Source organism: Ammospiza nelsoni, chromosome 7, assembly GCF_027579445.1.
Source record: "Ammospiza nelsoni isolate bAmmNel1 chromosome 7, bAmmNel1.pri, whole genome shotgun sequence".
Classification (NCBI taxonomy): domain Eukaryota; kingdom Metazoa; phylum Chordata; class Aves; order Passeriformes; family Passerellidae; genus Ammospiza; species Ammospiza nelsoni.
The window spans coordinates 8,464,993-8,485,847 of record NC_080639.1 but is presented as its reverse complement, the minus strand read 5'-3'; the positions used below and the strand labels follow the sequence as shown (position 1 = coordinate 8,485,847).

At 40.5% G+C, this 20,855-nt stretch overlaps 1 protein-coding gene across 1 annotated transcript; it reads right to left on the bottom strand.

Annotated features, from left to right (window-relative positions):
• Nucleotides 1–9,872: 9,872 nt before the first annotated feature.
• Nucleotides 9,873–20,380, bottom strand: ZC3H15 (zinc finger CCCH-type containing 15). Its single transcript, XM_059475901.1, has 10 exons — nt 20,155–20,380; nt 18,217–18,318; nt 15,469–15,580; nt 14,623–14,775; nt 13,594–13,685; nt 12,374–12,556; nt 11,542–11,688; nt 11,236–11,340; nt 10,886–11,012; nt 9,873–10,663 (listed from the first exon to the last, which is right to left on the bottom strand). Exons 1-10 carry the CDS (start codon nt 20,230–20,232, stop codon nt 10,470–10,472), a joined length of 1,293 nt encoding a protein of 430 aa, XP_059331884.1. The 5' UTR covers nt 20,233–20,380; the 3' UTR covers nt 9,873–10,469.
• Nucleotides 20,381–20,855: the final 475 nt, after the last annotated feature.

The following is a 20,855-nucleotide window of genomic DNA, read 5'->3' as shown; positions in this document are numbered from 1 at the left end:
CGGCGCTGCTGTCTGGCCCTGATTCCCAGCACCGTCGGAGTCAGGCAGTCTAGACAGCCCCAGAGGCGAGCCACAGCTCCCCGTAAGGCACCACAGCCCCCAGCCTCCACGTGGGAAAAGAAAATGGAGTGTACAGGCTTGGGATGCACTTCTAATCAAAGCCAATCTTACTGGAAATGAAGGAAAGTGCTTTCTGTTGCAGGAGGGGCTGAGGGATTGATTCCATTGCTTGCATCCAGCTGCCCTGGCTGACAGGGTGTCTGACAGAGGTATTCAGGTATCTGACAGAATCCTGGACAGAAGAGTGAAAGTCAAACCTAGACTTTGCTCTTTATGTAGAGCAGCAAAGACCCTTCACAGTGAGGATGTGATTTTGTTTCCTAGTTGGTTCAGCTCTCAGCATGACTAACAAATAGATAAGGAGCAGCCAATGAGATCATAGCACAGAATGTAAACAAGTTAATTATGTGTTTCCATATTTACTTGTTACCTGTAGCTTTCAGTTCTCAGGCTAAGATAATCCAGGGGTGAAAAGCAACAACTGAGAAGTGGGCAGGGCCCAGATTCCCTCTAAGCCACCAAACTTTTTGCCTGTATTCGAAACAGAATGCAATTATTTTGGAATTGATTGGAGTCTAAAGACTCCAATAGATCAAACTCATATTTCTGTTACAAGTTACTGGTTTTGTTAGTTTTTATTCAGACAATGAGCTGTTAACACAACTGAATTAAACTTTACAAAATGTAAAGCACTTTTGTTAGGCAGGTATTATTTTTTTGCTATTCCAGGGCGTCCAGCCTGTAACAGAGTATTTCAGAACGTTTTCCTTTGAGTCTCCACCTCAGGACATGAAAGGCAGCAGCAAGAAATGGACAAAGTGCCACAATTCAGTAGAAACTGCAAATGTGCAAACCACTGTGGTCCTACTTCAAAGGTCCAGCAAGGGGTCCTGTATGTAAGCCATAAACTTCTAAGTGGATCCAGTGCTTTACAGTACCAGCAGAACGAATATCTGGAGCAGAGAAACAATCATACTCATTTGTTCATGGAGATGACCATTAGTGCCCCAGAAAAACCTTCATCAATGTGAGAGTTTTAGTAAATATTTTGCTCTCCTGCCATCCAGACATTTGGACTTTGCAAGAGGCTTAGTTGCTCTGAACAGACTTTTAAGAAGTAACTCAGTTTCTAACAAGGCAGTAGAAAACAAAGTAAAAGATGGACTTCACATATTCATTTGCTTCATTCAGTTTGTGCCTTTTTATTTCTATTTTGTTTAATATTATCTTTGATATCCACCGAGAAAAATCAAACATTACATCTGAAAACTGTGGAAGCATTAAGTGGTGAAACACGAGGAAACCACTGAGATGCTTAGGCTTGATTTGCTGTATGAGCAATTCACATCAGCCATATCTCATTCTGCTGATAGCAAAAGCTGTCCTTAGCCCGGGGCTATGGGGCAATGCTTTCACAACAAGGGTATGGCTACATTTGTTGAAGCAGCTCCTAGCACGGAGTCTGAGATCTCCCAGATCAAAAGGAAGTGAGCTGTAGCAGGTTTTTGTCTGATTTGCTCAATACCGATAGCTGTGTTACTCCAGCGTTAGTCAAAGTCTTTCTGCAATACCCTTTTTGTGTTTTACAGAGTGCCCATTACTCACCAGGCCTTTTTTTAAACATCAGGATTTCATAGCACCAAATTCAGGGACAGCACTGCTTGATTTACCCAAGGATTCATATTTCTTCAGTCAGACAAAGTTGGTCATTATAAATCACATGCGACTCAGTTTTTGCTTTACAAAACACTTCAGCAGATTACCAAACAAATCCAGATACTGCACAGTAACACCCCCAAAGACTTAGATATTTTTAGAAGATATTTTTAAAGAGTACTTCCCCCCTAAGAAAAAAAAAAAACTCAAAACTTTGACAGGAAATAATGCAATAAGGGAGAAATGGATCAGGACAAAACCCAAACAACAAGCTCCATAATCTCTGCACCATCTCCCTGAAAATGTTTTCATAATATGTGTGCATGTAGAAGATGTAACAGAGACAAAAGCTAAATATCACCCTGCCCTGTTAAGGAAGAGGGTGTGGGAACACACCAGCCCAGAGGGAAGTCACCGCACCTATCCCAGAAGGAGTGCAGTGCCCTTGGGTAATCACAGTGATGGAACTTCCAGGAGAAAGCCATGGAGATATGAGGCTCTTGGGGCTTCTGGTGGGAAAGGTCTCAGGAAATTCTAAGAAGGGGATGGGGAGAATTTGCTAATCTAGAGAACATGATGGAACTGGCTTTGTGCCCCTAGAGTGGGAAAAGAGATGAAGCATTGAGATCAACAGGCTGTGCACTTGTCTCCCATGGAATATTGTATTGTGAATGAAAGTTCTGTACTTCTGCTTCTCCCATCCCACTGAAATGCCTCACCTGGCACAGCAGCCCATGAGATGGAAAGCTCCAGCTCCCATGTGAGTTACTCCTGCAGTGATTGTTCCTTTACAGGCAAATTCCATCACACAGAACTGCACCTGGAGCTGCACTTCTTCCTGATCCACCCTTCTGCCTGTATCCAGCACAGCTTGGAAACACACACCAGTCACAATGTGCACTTGATTAAACAAAGAACCATCCCTCCTATCTCTTCATCACTCTCTCCTCCACTTCTTGATTCCTTTCCTGGAAGGAAGGTCCATTGCTTGCTGGATGCCATGAATGTTAACTTTACCTTTTTACATTCTCAAGGACCCTCTAGAACATGCTGATTTTATGCAGCTCCCTGGAAGTGAGGAAGAGATTTATTTATTCTACTACCATCTTAGTATCTTCCTAAGAACCTTTTTCTTCTTTTGCCTGCCACAGTTTTCATACTATTTTAGGTACTGTCATTTCTGCTGAGTCCATCATCCATGGCAAGTGTGCACCCAGGTTTTATTTAGAAAGTGGAAGTGCCTACATCTGCCAGAAATTCTTGTGTAGCGCTATTCTGCTGGGACAGAGAGAAACAGAGCACTTCCCCTCACACAGGCTCTATAGGCACAGAAGATGGGTCACTTTCTAGTTTATTTCCATTTATGGAAAATTTCCAGATGACAAGAGGCATTTCCTAGGTTTCTTGCATTCTTGACTGCTTCTGATTACATAGAAATACCAGAGACCACTGCTTCCTGTTGTATCCCTCAGATATTGTTATCCCTGTCTTCAGGGCAAATCATCTCCTATTTAGTACAAATGACAGCTTCTTATGTACAACTTTGGAATCTTTCCCCCAAACTTTCTAGGTTTTTTTTTTTTTTTTCTGTCAACTTTCTGGGTTTTTTTTCTATTATTTTTTTCATCATGCATTTTCAAAGGAATCTAACAAAGTTCAGACTCACAGAGCAGTCTGTTGGTTTTTTAACTGATCATTCCAGGCACATAATGCCACATCTGCCTTGAAGCATCTGTCCTCCAGTGCTCCTGCATTACAGTAATGCTTCCACATTCCTGCTGAAGGATTTGGAACAAAAACAAGTTGAAAACTTTCAAATTCCCTGGGAAAGGAATAATTCTTCAGGCTGCTCTGTGCTAAGTAACAAGCTTAGGCTTTAAGCGTGTTGAAGACTTAGATAACAAAATAATAACAGTATGTAGAGCAAGTAGGATTGAAAGGCAGTGGAGGAATAAAGTAGAAACAAATTCCTTTGTATCCAATACTCTGAGTATTGTTTTACTCAAACACAAAAACTCTAAAAGATGGTAATAACATGACTGATACTGAGATATTTCCTTCTTCTTGTCCCTCAAAAGGCATTTCAAATGTTTGAGCCCAGGCATTTTCCACATTGATATGCCAGCTCCAGCCTCTTGCCTTCAGAATACACCTTCCCACCTTACAGAATGCCCCAACTTCCTCCCTCTTCCCTGACAGAAATGCCCCTTTCTCCCCAAAGAACCCAAATGCCCTTCACCTTGAAGCCATGATCTTTTGATCCACTGTGTCCAAGGAATACTGTCCTGTCTGCCATTAATGTTAAACCAAAGCATGTCCTTATCTATAAAACACTGTACATTGGTGACCAAGCCATTGCTGAGTAACGTAACAAAAAAAATCCCTCAAGGAATAAAACTAAACATAGACCAAGACATAATCAGACAATTCTAAAAGAGGGTTTGGCCAGGGCAGTGAGGGCTGGGGGTGTTTGGTTTGTTTTCTCATTTGTACTATTTGCTTCCAAGCCATCAGCCTGCCCTGCCAGGGGTCACTCCAGTAGAGTTTCAGCTGGGCACTGCTGGTCAAAGAACTATTTTTGCATCCATCAAACAGAAGTTAATGCTGACAACAGTTATCAGTGGTGGAAACCACAGACACTTCCATGCCCTGAATAAAGAGCACATTTAAGCTTTTCCCTTTTTGCCCTCTTGGGGGAAGATTCCTCATTCCACTGGTCCTGGCTGCCCATACGTACAAAGAATGGGCAATTATTCATGTGCAGCAACTGCTGTGCAGAGCTGGAAGTTGGTATTTCTGTGTGGAAGGCACTGTGTGGGAGCTGCCATGTACAGAATACAGACTTCCATTGACAAGGAAATGACTGAAGAGCTCATGGTGTAGGGCTGATAGTGCTGACCAAGTGCAGCTCTGCCACCTCCCAGGTGCTTATTCAAGGAAATAGCTCACATCAGTGAGACTCTAACAGGTTATAGCTCCCTCTAATTTTGACTTCAGTCTGTCAAATTTGAAGAAATCATTTTTGCTCTGTTCCTTCTGACCAGCTTTCCTAATCCTCCTTGTCTCCATTTGATAAACAAACCCCGTGAGTGTTTGGAGACACCTTAGGGAAGCACAGTGCTGAGGACACCATGCCTTGCTCCAGGCCTATGTAGGGGGTCTAGCTGATATGGATTAGAGAGGTCAGTCAGAAGAGCCTCCCTTCCCCTGTGTTTATACTCAGCAGAGGGAAAAGACAGCAAAACAAAGTGATGAAGAATGAAGATTAAAGGTTTCTTACCTGGAAACTTGGCTGTCATCTGATTTTAAGGAGGCATTAAGTTGCAACTATGGAATTTTTGAAGTGGAAGTCAATTTTTTTTTTTTCTGAAGCAGTCTACTGCTGCCAAATGAAAGAACTAAAGTACCTGTCATGTCAGAGATCACTAAGATTGATAGAAGACAGTGACCAAACTACCAGATCCTCTTTGATCCCATCTCTTATGTTCAGAGCACAAGAAGGGAAACCAAGGGAACGAAACAGAAGTGGAGATGGAACACCAAGAGGACCAAAATTCTCCTAGAAGAGCAATCCTGTCAAAATGCACTGTAGAGGCTTGAGAAATAAAAGTTACAAGCTGATTTCCTGCTGGAGATGTGCTATATTATGTGCTGATAGTTTCATTCAAGCACAAGGATGCAGCCTCCACAGAACACATTTCCCTAATGGCTCACGGTATAAAGAACATTGTTTTGCCTTGGGAAACTTCTACAGTAATTTGCTTATCTCTTTCCTTCAGTATTGCTTCTGCTTTTTTCCTTTTCTGAAGGCTTTCTTTTCTGTGGTTTCTTTCTTTAATTTAGGAGTCTGTCCCATTTCTGAAGTCTGATAGAGGCATTGCCTGAGTTACCCAAAGTTTTAAGCCAGCCTTGCTCAAATTTAGGTCCAAATGTATTACAACACTACATTTTCAACCACAAATGTGAGATAAAGAATTACCTCCAAGGTCTCTTTCCCTAAACACAGATGAGATGCTGCTGCTGCTATTTTGTGATTGAAAGAACTGATTATTTTTGGCATTCATTTCAATAATGTGCTATGAAGGAGCCTATTGTGGTCACATATTAGGGCTCTAACATCATAAATGAATAAAACATCTTGGCCTTATTGCTAACGCCAGTAACAGCTGCTCTCTGTAAAAAGACAGAGCATCCATTGAAAGGGAGAAGTGAGTGTGACAGGCAAAGCCAAGGTCACTTCCAAGCCTGCAATACCAGTGTGGGGGAAAAAGAAAAGGGTCATGTGCACATATCACAGTAAAAGCACTTCAGGTGATCATAGCTCCAAAAAATACACCTGGTACCTAACCAGAAGCAAAGACTTCATTCACAAAACACTTGTTTCACAAAAGATTCTGCTTATTAGAAGCCCATTTATAGCAAAAAAATCAAGTATGTCAAGAGAAAGCTTCTAATTTTGAAAAAAACCCCTGTTTCTAGCACTGAAGTGCATCAAGATATTGTGTTTTTCACAAGTGAAATACATCAGCTTCTCTTTTTACACCACCTTCTCTATTTGGCATTAAGTCAAAGCAAAGCACAGGATATGACTTCCTGGAAGAACCCAAGCTAGCAGGAGTCATATTCCAAACAAGATGTAAGAGGAGTTTCCAAAAGTTGGTTAGAAAATCAAGGGAATGTGCTCTGAAGAGAAAGGTACCACAGGCTCCATCTAGCAGAGGAAACGTTCCAGATTAGGAATTGCTGGAAGCTCTGTAAAAGAAGTGCTCCTGAGAAGTGCACAGGCCTGTCCTTCTGCCACCTCTTTGTTCCTCAGGTGGCTCATATTGGGAGTGTCATAAAGAATCCCTTGGTCTGATGCAGCACAGCTGCTGTCACATGGGTTTTTGCAGCTCCTCTGGACTTCCCACATCTCATTTTTCCAATTCTCTTCCAATTCTAATTCATATTATTCAGGGGGTAATTGCTCCTGAGACACTTCAGGTGAATATGTATGTGAGATTTGCATATGAGAACAATCCCTTCCTCTCAGCTTAGGGCTGTAATAATTTCATGTGAGGAAAACAAAGACCCAGCCTTGTAAGATTTTTAGTTTAGCTGCTTAAACATTCTACAGTTCCACTAGGTTTTTACAAAGCAGCACATGGAACAGGGATAACAACTGATGTTTATGAAACCTCCAAGCATGTTATTTGCAAGATATATCAGCTTACCAAAATTAAGCCTGCATTACTTACTATATTCAGGTAATTTTTAAAAGGGGCATTAGCATTGCAAAAGAATTAGAATTTAGCATTCAGAATGTCTTGAATTCAGCATTCAGAACACAGTTTTTGACAGCTGTAATTCCCCATCCAACTAAACTGTGAAAGAAAGCATTAATAAAAACATACTGATTTGAATGTGTACATTCTTTCTGTAACCAACATATTAAACAAACACCATCTATTATGAGAATACTGAATTGCCAAGTTAAGTACCACTGCTTGGTGTGAAGTTTCATCAATAATAAAACCTCCTCTTGATAAAAACAGCTGGGGAGCACTTTCCATTAAGAAATGGCAACACTTCTATTACAAACAACTCAGATAATGTAATATTTAAGGTCAGTCTTGGCAGTTAATTCTAAATATTTTTCCAGGCCTTTGTGAGCAGTGTTCATTACAAAAAAAAAGTAGGGAGCTGTGAGTAACAAAGCAGTGGCAAGCATAAAATTTAATCACACGGGCTTTAAAAACCTCCCAGAACTTCAAAGAATTTAAAGCTGGCCAGTTTCAGCAGCCCAAGCAGTTTTTGTGTGACTGAAATGGGATTTTAATACACACCAAAATTGAAAACCAACCAACACTCTACTCCCAAAACAGCAAAGAGCAGGAAGCAAAGGCATGGGTTTGCTGCAGCACCTTTAACTGGCTTTGTCCACACACATGGCCGGTACCAAAGGTGATTTCAAGGCAGTGCTACACCAATGTGTTCCCTCAAGGTTTGCTCAGGCCACAGCCGCTTTTCTCACCTCGTGAGAAATGGAAGTTAGGAGCAACACAGGGCGATACAAACACTGGAGCAAGTTTTTTGAAAGGCGTTTCTGACCTGGTTTATGTTGTTTTACAGCCTGATCTCAACACAGCAAGAGTCCTGCACTGAGCCTGCCTGCTCCTCTAACAGTGAAATACTGCATTTTTAACCCATACAGACTGGGCAGTCACTGAAATGAAGATACCATTATTTTTGCATTGAGATTATATCTCATTCTTCCAGAAGTGACTCACTGACTTTAATCAGAGTAATTTCAGAGGAAATTTCAGAGGAATTATCAGTAATTTATCAGAGGAAATGTGCATCAGTAAGAACAACTTAGTGATGTCACATCCAAGTGAACTCCCTTCTATCACTGCTCATTTCCTGAACATTAATAATTCATCTTCTCCAAGCAATGCCTTGGCATTCATTTTCAACTCAGCATTTATTGACTGGAACCCCATTAGCTACAAATGCAAGGTTCTTGAAATGAGAAATTAAGAACTTCTAGCAGCCCTATGAAAGCAGGAGGAACATGCAGCAGCAGAGGGTTCTCCACTCAGAAGTCTGAATGCTCCCTGCTCTCATGGTGGGAAATCTGGGCAGAGGAAGCCCAGCCAGGAGCTGTGCCAGAGTAAATGGAGAGGAAAAAAAAGAGTGAAATCCAAACAGGGACAGCTATTGTTTCTTGCCCACCTGAAGTCATCTGTCAACAGCTACTGCCTAGGAAAATTAGGTTTCCTTCAGCTAGCTTACAGATATTCAGTGTGTTTCAGTGTTATACAAGGTTACTGTCTGAATGTTTGAATGACACCTGTACAAAGGAGTTGTGCACCACAACCATCCTTTAAGACCCAAAAGGGCACACAGGCACTCTCGGCCCATCCATCAGGGTTTTAATTAATAACTCATCCTGACATTCATCCACTGTAAAACTCAAGTAAAATGAAAAAGTGTTGGCAAAGATTTAAGCTATTTAAATCAGTGAAACAAGTATTATCAAATGAGTTATTATATACAATAAACCAACCCCTAAGACAGAAAACATAGCCATTTTCTTCCTTGATAATGATTAAATTACTTTTATTCCCATTTAAAATATACAACTTTGAAAAATTATGCAACATACATTCAAATGAACTGCATTCTTAAGTGTCCTGATAGCCAGGTATTCTATTGCTGGCCAGTATAATACAATAATCCATCAACTCTGTTTATTTATGGCCACAGGAGAAAAATCTGCATAAATAAATATTTATATTTGATAGTGCAGCTTTTCCTTAGACACTTACATTTAGAAGTTAATTTCAGTAGGCCTCTTTCTCCCAAGCTCTGCTTCTTGTTCCTACAGGAAAAAACGAATTCCACAAAGATCCCAAAAAAGGCCAACGATTCTAAGTCTGCTATTTTAGAAATAGCAACAAGAGTCAATTCAGCAGTGCCAGAAATAACCAGTAGAGCTAATATCACCACCCAAAAGCGGTTTGGGAAAACTCACTAACAATGCCATAACTCTCACTGGTCTGGAAGTAGAGATTTAAGAGCTTTAGAAAAATCAATACAAAGGGTTTCATCAGTACAGCAGGAGTATGGCAAGGAAGAGCAGGAGCAGCCCCCTGGAAAAGCACCACTGCTGAGAAATCCTTGTGGCAGACACTCAATCCAATGGAAAAGGACAGACTGACTCAAATGAAGTGCAGTCTGCAGGGTGCAGCACCTGAGGCAACTTACCCCTGCACAACCTCCTGTTATCTAGAGGACACCAAAGGGATGACAGGCATGTTTTGGACTGTAACATCCCTGCTCTGCAGAGCCTGAGCTCTTCACTAATCTACAAAAGACAGTGGGGAGAGAATGAGGCTGGAATAGCAGTCAGTGGTGTATAGCAGGTATTACATCAGCTAATGGGTGGGCAGGGAATAAGAACAGCAAGGGAGAAAAGCTGGCTGCTGAATTTTACACTGCATCAAGAGTAGACAAAAAGGCTGTAATGGCAGGTAGCCCAAATGTAATGAAGCCAACACCATCACTTCTGTATCAAGACTGCAGAGAAAAACATCTACCACTCTATTAAAAAATCCAGCTCTTAACAGTTTGGTATGATATCCTTACTTAGCAGAGAAAAATCAACACAGGTATTTTAAAGTTGATGATTTTTATTTACAGATTTATTGGCAAAAGGTGGTGGGAAAGTTTAAAACATTTCAAACAGAGGGCACTGTACTGGTATTGTATGAAATATCAGTTCACAATCTTCAGTATCCAGCTGATCAAATAAAGCTAATCACCACTTAAAGAAGCATAATCTGCATCAGCTCCATTAGAGTACCTTGCCTAAAAACCACTTCAGGCAGTTTCTAAATCAACACAATCACTAATAAAAATGCTTTTTTTTGTGAAGAATGTATACTTGGATTTTTGTACTGTACCTGATGTCAAACTGTCCACTTGCATACTGGCAAGGCAGTTACACTTCCTACTCTTAGTTGGAAGTTTTAATCTCACTGTCTGCAAATTCAGCTGTTGGGTAATTCTGAACTACTCTGAACGTTTTACTGTGAGCATAGCCAAGACTGAAGTAGATGAGATTGAAGGAAAACATTCCTGGTATATCACGTGCCCATCATATTCAGCTGCATAACCATAAACATCTTGTTTAAGAATTCTATTCAAAAAGGAGAAAAAAATGTAGTCAGTTTTCACATAGGTTTAATTCCTCACTGGAGCTTTTTAGTTCATTCTTCTAAATCAAGAGTGTTTAGTTCTTCTTCTAGTTCATCCAAGTCCTCTCCAGTGAAGAGATTTTCATCAACTGGAACTGCATCAATGACTCCATTTTCCAATTCCCCATCTCCATCATTATCTTCATCTAAATCATTTTGCTCGCTGCTGTTTATATCACCACCAGAAGCTTCATTTAATTTATTATCTGAAAATAAACATAATTCTTAGGCATTTCAGTGTCACAAGTTTCCTAATCACCAACTGAATTCACAATCCTACTAAACATGCCTTCAAATTTTGAAATTATGAGGAAGCTACTTAATTTGAAATTCACAAAGATTTATACTGGCCAAATTGCATGTACCTGGTTAATGTGCAAGGCTGGATAATCAACTATGAAAACAGGCTGGACAAAATAACAACTTACCATCTTTTTCTACTGAAGTGTATGTGCTGAATCTCTCTGGATTAGCCACTGTAATACCAGTCTCCTCTACTGCCTTGGGGACATACAGGTTCAAATCTACATCATTTATGCACACAGAATCTTCTGTCTGGAAAAGAAACAAAGATGCTCTGCATGAATTACTTTTCCACAAAAATCCTCGCTTCTGCAAGATGTCTACAACACCTTCAACAGGAACCTTCTGATAAAATATACTCTGTGGCAGTATTAAAAACCAAGCCTATTAATTTCATTGTAAGGGCTTTCAAACTGACATTTTTCAAACTTTAATGCAATTAAAACATTCCTTGATTTAATCCTGTTTCCTTTACCTCATCATCATCTCCTGCTCCTTGGACATAACGTGTGTCATCTGCTTCTTCATCGTCTGCATCAACCAGCTCTGGCCGGAACTCAAACACCTCACGTCCACTGATCTAGCCACAGCAAGAAATCCTGCAGTTAGTACTTCATGCAATTTATACTGCTTACAAAACAACACACACAAACCAACCACAAAAAAAGGAAACAAAAATGACACACAATAATAATAAGCAAAACAATTTCAGGCCAGCTACCTCTTCACAAAACTTTATTGAACGCTCTTCTTACAGTAAGAATTGGACTGTAAAACTTACCACCAATGCTTTGCCAGCTTTAAAATCTGCTTTCCTCCTCTCCATATCTTGCTCAGCCTTATCAATTTTTTCTTGTCTTTTTCTTCTCTTCCATGCAATAAAACACTCTAGAGTAATTTTGGTAACATTTGGTCCTAAGGCAGCACGCTGTCCAGAAAAGAAACTGATTAATGCTAGAAATTCTTTCCAAAGGCTAAAACAAATTGGATATTTAATTACTCTTTTCTAGAAACTAATTGAAAACATTTCTTTCCAAGTCCCTCTTGAGACTCTTACACTGTTAAACATGCATCACTTTCTTAACATTTGACTCAACATGGGATTTTCCAGTTAGTGAGATGAGTTGGAATGAAAATCAATAGGAAAAGTGGAGGAGAAAATAAAGGAAAGACAAGAGCTCAGCTCTGCTCAAGTGACACTGCCAAGCAATGGTGACAGAAAGAAGCAGAGCAGCAACACCTTCAGAAAGCCTTGTGCTCTTGGTGTTAGTGCCTCATTAGAGAGTTAAGGGAGAACTAAGGAGACACTGAGCTGGGGATGAGAAAAGCCACAGAAGCAGTTGTAATGGATAAATGAGAAATAGCAGTTAAGAAATAGAAGCCTCCTAATAAAGAGTAAGCAACAGCTGCACTAAGTATGCAGCTCTAGTTAATTCTATTCACTAAGTAATAGTTTCTAAACAAAACCATGAATCAATGCTATGCATCCTTTGCTCCAGCTCATACAGCTCTAAAAACATCTAATAGTTTTTTATCATAAATCAATGAATTTTTTACATATCTCTTCAGAGTCATGAAAACAACTACCACCAAAACATGTCTAACAACTTTACCTCTTTTTCTATTAGATCTTCTAATGAGATTTCATCTTGCTTTTCTTCCTTCTTTTTGTCTTTCTTTAATACAAAGCCTGGAGGGAGGGCATGGCGATACATACAGTTGTCTCCTCCACCTGGACAGACCCAAAACCATCCATATTTGTTGTTTTCAATGGCATCAAGGAAGTATTTGCAGACCTGCACAAAAACAGAGGTTGTTAGCAGTGTGTCCTCTTTCCCACTCCATGTCAGAAGTTCAGTCATTCTGAGTCAGCTGCACCCAGAACAGAAGGAACACCTGAAATACATTGCTACTAAAAACAGTAAACAAAGTAGTGCAACTGAGTATCTAAAACTCATGGAATCAACAGCTTTTTGTCCCTCAAGATGATCCCAATTAAAAAAGACAAGATGGAAGAAGACTGGAAACTCTGCACTTCTGTAAAATCAGCAGCACATCTCTTTCTGCTCACCAACACTGGTGCAGTTTTCAACAACACAAATTGCATCTGCCTCACATGTTGGTAAACCTTCCAGCTCTGGATTCTTGGGTAAAGATGCCATCCTAGGACCTTTAACAAGCAATTCATAGTTTATATTTAGCCACAGCAATGTTTAACTTTTGCAAACTTAGGCGGTATCAATAGAGGATTTAATTACTTGGTATTAAAAATGAGGTGAAATAGTCCCTAAGAAGGAAAAAGGGATTAACCCACTATGCCATTTAGTGCAGAACTAAAAAATATCATTGAACTTAGAGCCCAGAAATTACAAATTACTCCCAATTCATAAATTAGGTGAAAATGCAAAAGCTTATAATGCTTGTATGTCACCCAGTACATAGATAAGTCAATACATAGTTCAGTCACTGCAGTAACAGATTTCACTAATCAAAATACTTGCATTTTCTAAGCAATTAGGATGTAATAGATATACTGCTGAAACCTCGAGCATTTCTATAAAGCACTTCACCTACTATCCATTTGTAATGTAGATGAGAAAACTTTTTATGGATTGAAAAGAGCTGTTGGATTGCGGTTTTGTTTTTTTAATTTTTAAAGATATTACAAGAAATACTATCAGGCCAGCTGTCTACTCAGAACATCATTATAATATTCCATTTTAAATTTTTACATCATGACAAAACACATCTAATGCCAGACTGCACTGCATTTAATTCCTTCTAGTAGAGCTCAATTTAAAAAAAGTAATAAAAAAAATAAAAGAAGACATACTATTTGGGTTTTGGGTTTTTTCTTTTCCGCCTCACCATGCTTCTTGTTCACTACTTCTTCCAGCTTCTTCTCATCCCAGTTGTCCATTGTATCTAGAAAAAGACAACAGATGGTTTCACAGAAAAATCCAAATACTGAACATTGCCAGCAAGCTGCTTTTCTGCCCACTAACAGCTTTAATATACAATTCCTACATTTTAAGTAGTTTATTCTAGGGAAAATAAATTTAGGTTCTTAAAATACCGTTTTCAAACTCTCCTATGCCACTCTAAGAACAATTACCTCAAAAGCCCTAGAAATTTTAATTTTGAAATGCATAAAGTGTGAGTTAAACACTCAATAATGTGCCATTCCATCTATACAGTACTGAGTGTGTACAAGGGAAAAGAAGAAAAACAAGACAACTGAACAAAAGAGAAAGTTGGATGGTAATATTCAGAAATATAGCTAATCTAACTGCAGGCTTGAAAGAGATAATACCAAATTATCTGTGTTAAAGTTAAAAGAAGCTTCCACCAAAAGAAGCATATCACCAATGACAACATTAGCAGTGAGTCTGTGGGATCCCATCAGATACATTTAGGGTGACAGAGGCTAAAACTCAAATAAAAGACTAAAACTAAGGGAATACAAAAAAAAACCCAAGTTCTGTAAAATCTCTAATCACTGCTAAATAAAAGTAAAATCCAGAGTACTTAGCCAACAAGTCATCTGGGGAGAGAGAGTCACAGAAAAAATTCCCAAGTACCCCTGAATGCAGAACTGTGCACTTCTGGCCAAACACCAGTAGCAGTTCTGGAAGGCAACTCTGGCTGCTCATTGCACTTCCCCCTTTCCCTTCTACAGAACTTGAGGGAAACAGCTACTGCAAAAAGGTCAAATACTGCTCAACTTGCAAATTGTATGACAGAACACATGACACTGCCATAGTCACTGTTCTTCAGGATCATAATACAGAAGACATTTAATCTTAAAATTCCAGTTTCAGAATCAGAATAGCTCAGCAGTAAATGTCTACAATTATTATACCTTTTTCAAGGTCTTCATCTCTAGCATCGATGTAGACACTTCGCTTTTCACACTTCCTTTCCAAGGACAAATCATGAGAAAACTTGCACTTGTCTCCTTTAGTGCACTGGCCTTGCTTGAAGAAAGCACAAACTACAGATTTTGGGTCAGCACCTGAGTGAAGGAAGTTTTTATATTTTAATACTGTTTTTAAGCAAAAGTTATATATTAGAAATCCTGAGAATATCAAGGATAAATAGAGAATGAAAAGATATACTTGAAATATATGAAAATCACACTTATTTTGTCAAAAATTATTGCACATAAACTCTAGAAGACAGGTAAGTAAAAACTTGGTAACATCAAAAAGTTTGTTTGTTCAATAACCAACCTCAAGAGAGACCAAACCAAATGCTACTGCTAATTATGGAGTCAGATACAAGTAAGTGGAAAGTATTTACTGCTCTGATTTGAGTACAAGTCTTCTGTTAAGACAACAGTTATGATCTTATGTCCTTTCTCTGGTCACACTCCCCTGGGGACACAGGCTGTTTTGAATACCATCACACACACACAAAAATCATGCCACACATCCAGAAGTATCTAACTGATGAATCAGAACACAGCCAAGTATATTCAGCTGTGCTGACCAACATCAATGTAGCTTTTGATATTCTAATGATTTACTGACCCCAGAGGACTTCTCAAAACAATGTCATGATTGACAAACTACTTGGCACACTAGATGGAGAAGGAAATAGTCACATCTACTTCATTAAAATAGCAACTGGCTATTGAAGGGTTATTATACTTTAAGTAGTTATATGAGTAAGAAAACATAAATGAAGAGAAATCTGTTAGTCATACCTTTGCTAATTTTCTGTGCAGCAACCACAGGCTTGAAGAGCTCATTTAATTCTTGTAATTCCTTTTTCTTATCTTCTTTCTTTAATTTCTTCTCACTTTCTGATTGAGCAACCTATACAGAGAAAAGCAGGATGCCAGAACTCACTTGACACAAACTGCAGGTTAAAATAGCCAATAATTCAGAATCAGTTTACAAGGGCAGGAATGAAACAATCTGTGATGCCTGCAAGGCTCAGAATTGCTACTCTTGTGTGTGCAGCTGGTGCCCTTTACTGACCTGTTCCACAGGAGGGACAGCAAAGCATGTAGCAAAGTAAATCTGCCAGAGAGGAGAGTGCTGGCAGGTTCCTTCAGTGTCACAGTGACCCCTACTGCACCTTCACAGGCAGGAAAGCCACTGAGAGGCACTGAAACTTCTCTTTTTGCAGTGCAACTACTTCCAGATCTGCACAAAAAAACCCTCTCTTGAATCCCCTACATGCTGCTTTACACTTTCTTCTGATCCATACAACAGGTAGAAATTCCAGGAAATCTGTCCATAGAAATTGGAAGTGCTTTTAGAACATTATTTCAATTTGGATCAACTCAACATATAATGTTTCATTGTTTAACTGAGGACCAAGTCAGAAAAATAAGCTCATCCAGGGAAGGAAAACTGCATGGCTAGCAAAAGGATACCTTACTCTGCCTCATCCTTCTTTGGGTAAGCCAGAGCAGGCATGTGTCTATACCAAAGTGGGATGAAAACACATGAAAGAGGACATGGGAGAAACATTCTTAGATCAGATATGAAAGGAGGATTTAGCAAGGTGGGGCTCCATCTCTTTTTCAAGGTAACAAGTGACAGGATAAGAGGCAATGGTCTCAAGTTACCCCAGACAATGTTCAGATGAGATTTTATGAAACATTTCATCACTGAAAGGGTGTGTCAAGCATTGGTGGACTCACCATCCCTAGAAGTGTTCAAAATGTGTAGATGTGGCACTTGGGAACATGGTTTAGTGCTGGGTTAATGGCTGGACTCAGTGATCTTAGAGGTCATCTCTGCCCTTAAGGATTCTGTGCTTATTTGCCTCTGGTCCTTATGGGAAGCCAGTGACACTAACACCACAAACAAGGATGTAGTTTTATTTTCTAAACCACAGTGTAATATTAAAAAAGGAGCTTTGATCTTATGGTGAACTTGGCAAAAATACACCAAAGTGTTTTAACAAGTAATTAGCAGCTTGGCTAGTTTTCCTAGTAAAAGTTCACAAATGCTATTTTAAATAACACACAAACCCACATATGACAACTACAGAAAATTGTACTTTAAGAGTGCTTTTGTTTCTCTTCAGAGCTCTAAATGCTTGAAGATGAAGCTTGTCTTAAAAAAAACCAACAAACCAAAAAAAACAAACAAACAAACCCCCTCAAAATACAGGAAACAAAAAACCCAAAGAAACCATAACAAATCAAAAAAGGAACAAAAAAAGAAAACAAAACCCCTCACTATCAAAGGTAAAGCTCTAACAGCATTTCCATTTTAATCTCATGACATGAGGAAAATTGCTTTAAAAAGTTCTTTCTCAGGAACAATCCTAACAATTCTATAAGGTAAGAGACATAATCAGATTTAAAGACTTGGTCCTGACATCCAACACCCAAACAGCATTTGAGAAATAACATTATTTTAGGCTGGCTATTTTACATAGTGGTATTTGTATACATGCCACAGATCAAGGGATTTCATATACAACTTTCAGAACTGTTTGAATAACAGCAATGTTTTTGAAGTGACATCAAGGAATATTTTCTACAACAAAAATAAAAACTATTAGATTTAATGACCCAAATACCAACTTTACTCTTCAAGCTGGGCTTTCCATGCTAGCTCATTCTTGTTATGCAAGAAATGTATATGTATGTATGGCATCATGAACTGAGCTAATGCAAATGTTATAATTTTACAGGCTTATTCACAGGACAGAAAGCTGTGTAAATATGTAACAGCTAGCTTGCACTAGGAGTAAGAGACTTGGATCATTTCCATTAAATCCATGCTTTCTGACTGAGTATAAGGTAAACATTGTAACTCATTTTATTTCATAGTACAGAAGAGCCAGCTTGCACACAGCAGCTCAAAATTTCAGGTTTTTTGATCAAAGAGTTCACCAAATAGATGGAGACTTGACAGACTTGTGTCCATTAAAAATTGTAATAAACACTTCTATAAGTAGAAGAATGAGAACATATAGATTTATACTTCTATCTTACTTCAATTCTAGTTTTAGGAACAACTCTTGTTAATTTGAATTGCTCACTATTTCTCAAATAAGGTGGGAATTAAAAACAGAAAGAAGGTGCAACTGTACTTTGCTGACAGCCAGTATCTACAATTTCATTTCAGGTTTACCTTAAACTGAATTATGCTACCATCAGAATACTACTGAATTATGCTACCATCACAACACTGTGGAGACAAATTTGACTAGTTGAGTTTGGATGGGATGCAGCTCTTTTTTCACAACAAAAGCCAACCAAACAACAAACTAAAATCCAACAAACCCCCATACTCTGTACTAGTTTAACACAGGCATATAATTTACAGCTAGACAAGATGTGCACAACAACTGTTAGCAAGATCTGTGCCACTCACAGGAGGCAAGGAACAGCTCAACTGTCTCCTCCCTCAGTTCCTGACCATCTGTACAGAGTGAAAGATGATTTGACTGTGCAGTGGGAAAACATTCCACAATAAACACTTACCTGACGTGGATTCTGCTGACCAAACTTAACCTGGTGAGTCACAGCCTTGATGAACTTCTGCTGCTTTGCACCTTTTTTATTCTTTAGGCCAAATGTTTTGTCCTAAATCAAGAGATAAACACAGCCATATTAATAATTAAAAAAAACCCCAAAACCACCAAAACAACAGAAACCCCACCCTCGCCACTCCTCTAGGCTTTCAGTAAACACAGATTATTTCCTCAAGCAACACAAGTGAAGCAAGAAGCAGTAAGGACAAAATTTGGACTCTCATATCATCTTCAGAAGTGGCTTTTCAGCATTCCCTGCTGAATGTGGCCCTTGTGTGAGCTCTTGTTTTTCCCAGCAGAGCTCCTCATGCCTGGTATCAGTGTGAGAGGGGACACACAGCACTCTCAGGCCTCTCAAGGCAGCAGGACCAGATGGTACAGGAGATACCCAAGGAACAGCTGGGAAAACAGGACAATTGATTAGCCACAACTACTGCTGGTTTCTCTTCTATCTACCTGAAATCACTCATTACTTCTACCTTCAACTATTCACACAGGCATCTATATAACACACATCACTCTCCTATTACCACATGTGACATGTCACATTTTATTTTCAAGTATTGGGAGCTTTTTCTTTTCCAACTGTACTAATCTGAAGTTAAGTCTTCATCCTACCTCAGGTCTGCACAGGTGTTTCTACTTCCTAAAATCCACTGCTTGACATTTCTGTTTACTGCCTAAATCAATCCTTCTATATCTTCAGTTTTATTGTTAAGGAAAAGTTCCTATACCAAACTTATGAAAAAAAACTCACAAAAAAACCCCAAAACCCCAGCTTATTTTCACATGAGTTGCTGAGGCAGAAATTATTTTTTTGTAACTGAAATACCTGCCTTAAGAACTTATCCATGCCTTTGATTTGATACCAACGTTTTCCTCCTTGAAGGAAAAAGTAACAGATGTTCATCCAGTGAAAACAGCTCAGTGCAAATATGTTTGTGGAAGTCAAACAATCCAAAAGCATATTACAAATTAATTACAAAATAAACAGGTCCAAGTTTCCAGACTCATGCTGGTTTCACTTACAACATGCTCCCTGTGTTACTTGGTGCTAACTGGATAAGTCAACACAATTAGATAGGAAAGAAAATTTATCATTTACACACTTGATTTCTACTGTAAATACAGTATGGAAAATATAATCCCTGTGTATTTGATTTATATAAGAATCTATTGCTAACAACTAATGCCAGGTTCTCCCCTTTCAGCTACACTTCTTTGTAATAAAAAGCAGAATTTTTCCAGGGCAGCTACATTCAGCAAGAACCTCAGGAACTCCAACATCAGGAAAACACAAGACCAACTGCTCTAACCTGACCTTTCCAAAAACCACAGAAGCAACCACCCACAACCCCAGATTTAAAGGAACACACTCATCACACGGGTATTTCACCTGAGCAGCATCCTCCGCGCCAATAATTCAGGGAAATATTTAAATTTCTGTAACTATGCTGCTTGTACTGTGCGCATAAATTCAGACACACAGCACAGACAAACACGCACACCCCTCTAGCAGGTGTGGTTTTGTTTATTTTTCGATCCGCTCAAATTGTAACAGAACCCACGGCAATGTGAGTAAGGAACCAAGGAATCATTAAGGTGTGAAGCGATCTCTGGAGAGATCTGGTCGTAGCCCAGGAGCACAGACCAACAGCCCAGCCAGCCGGACTCTGGGCACACACGGACACCGGGATGCACACGGCAAAGGGCGAGCAAAACAGCATAGCAGGGCTGTCACTTCACGTTCAGGCCCAGCAGTGTCCCGGCCAGAGCTGGGTGCGATCAGCGCCTCCCCGGGCACAGAGCGCTCCCGGCCCCGCGATCCCTCCCCGGGCCGCCGCCGCCGCCAGGGCCCAGCGAGAGGCCGCGGCCTGGGCCTGCTCACCTCGATGATCTTCTCCTTCTTCTTCTGGTCCGCCTTCTTGCTGCCCCCCGCCGGCTGCTGCTGCTTCTTGGGGGGCATGGCGGGGCGGGCCGGGGCTCCCGCGGGGCTCCTGGGGCCGGGCCGGGCAGCGCCGGGAAGGGCCGGGACGGGCTCGGGCCGCGCCGCCGCCGCGGGGGAGGCGCAACGGGTCCCGCGAGGCACGATGGGAACGCGCCGCCCGCCGGCCAATCGCCTCCCGGCAGGCTGCGCGCGCCGCCTGACGTCACGGGGCGGGGGCGGGGCGAGTCGCGTTACGGGTGGGGTGGGGCGGGGCGCGTGACGTCACGGGAGGGTGCGTGGTGTGAGGTAGCGGGGAGGGCGTGCGGGAACGGGACAGTGCTGTGCATGGTAGAGGCTGTGGTTTCACTGGGAGGGAGAGGAAAGCGACACTGCTCTGCTTGTCAGAGGCGGAGATTTCCGTGTGAGTTGAAAGGGACACTGCTCTGCTGGTCAGCGGCGGGTGTTTCCGTGTGAGGGAGCGTGAGGGACAGTGCTCTGCTGGTCAGAGGCTGTGGTTTCATCGTGAGGAGAAAGGGACAGTGCTCTTCTTGTCAGAGGTGATAGTTTCCGTGTGAGGGAGCGTGAGGGACGCTGCTCTGCTGGTCAGAGGCGGTGGCTTCCGTGTGAGGGGAAAGGGACACTGCTGGTCAGAGGTGATGGCT

Excerpts from the sequence above, each read along its gene's own strand:
- ZC3H15 (XM_059475901.1), bottom strand. The coding sequence starts at position 20,232 with ATGCCCCCCAAGAAGCAGCAGCAGCCGGCGGGGGGCAGCAAGAAGGCG. Across the intron at positions 18,319-20,154 it reads AGAAGGAGAAGATCATCGAG|GACAAAACATTTGGCCTAAA; the intron begins GTGAGCAGGCCC and ends CTCTTGATTTAG. Across the intron at positions 15,581-18,216 it reads GTCAGCAGAATCCACGTCAG|GTTGCTCAATCAGAAAGTGA; the intron begins GTAAGTGTTTAT and ends TTCTCTGTATAG.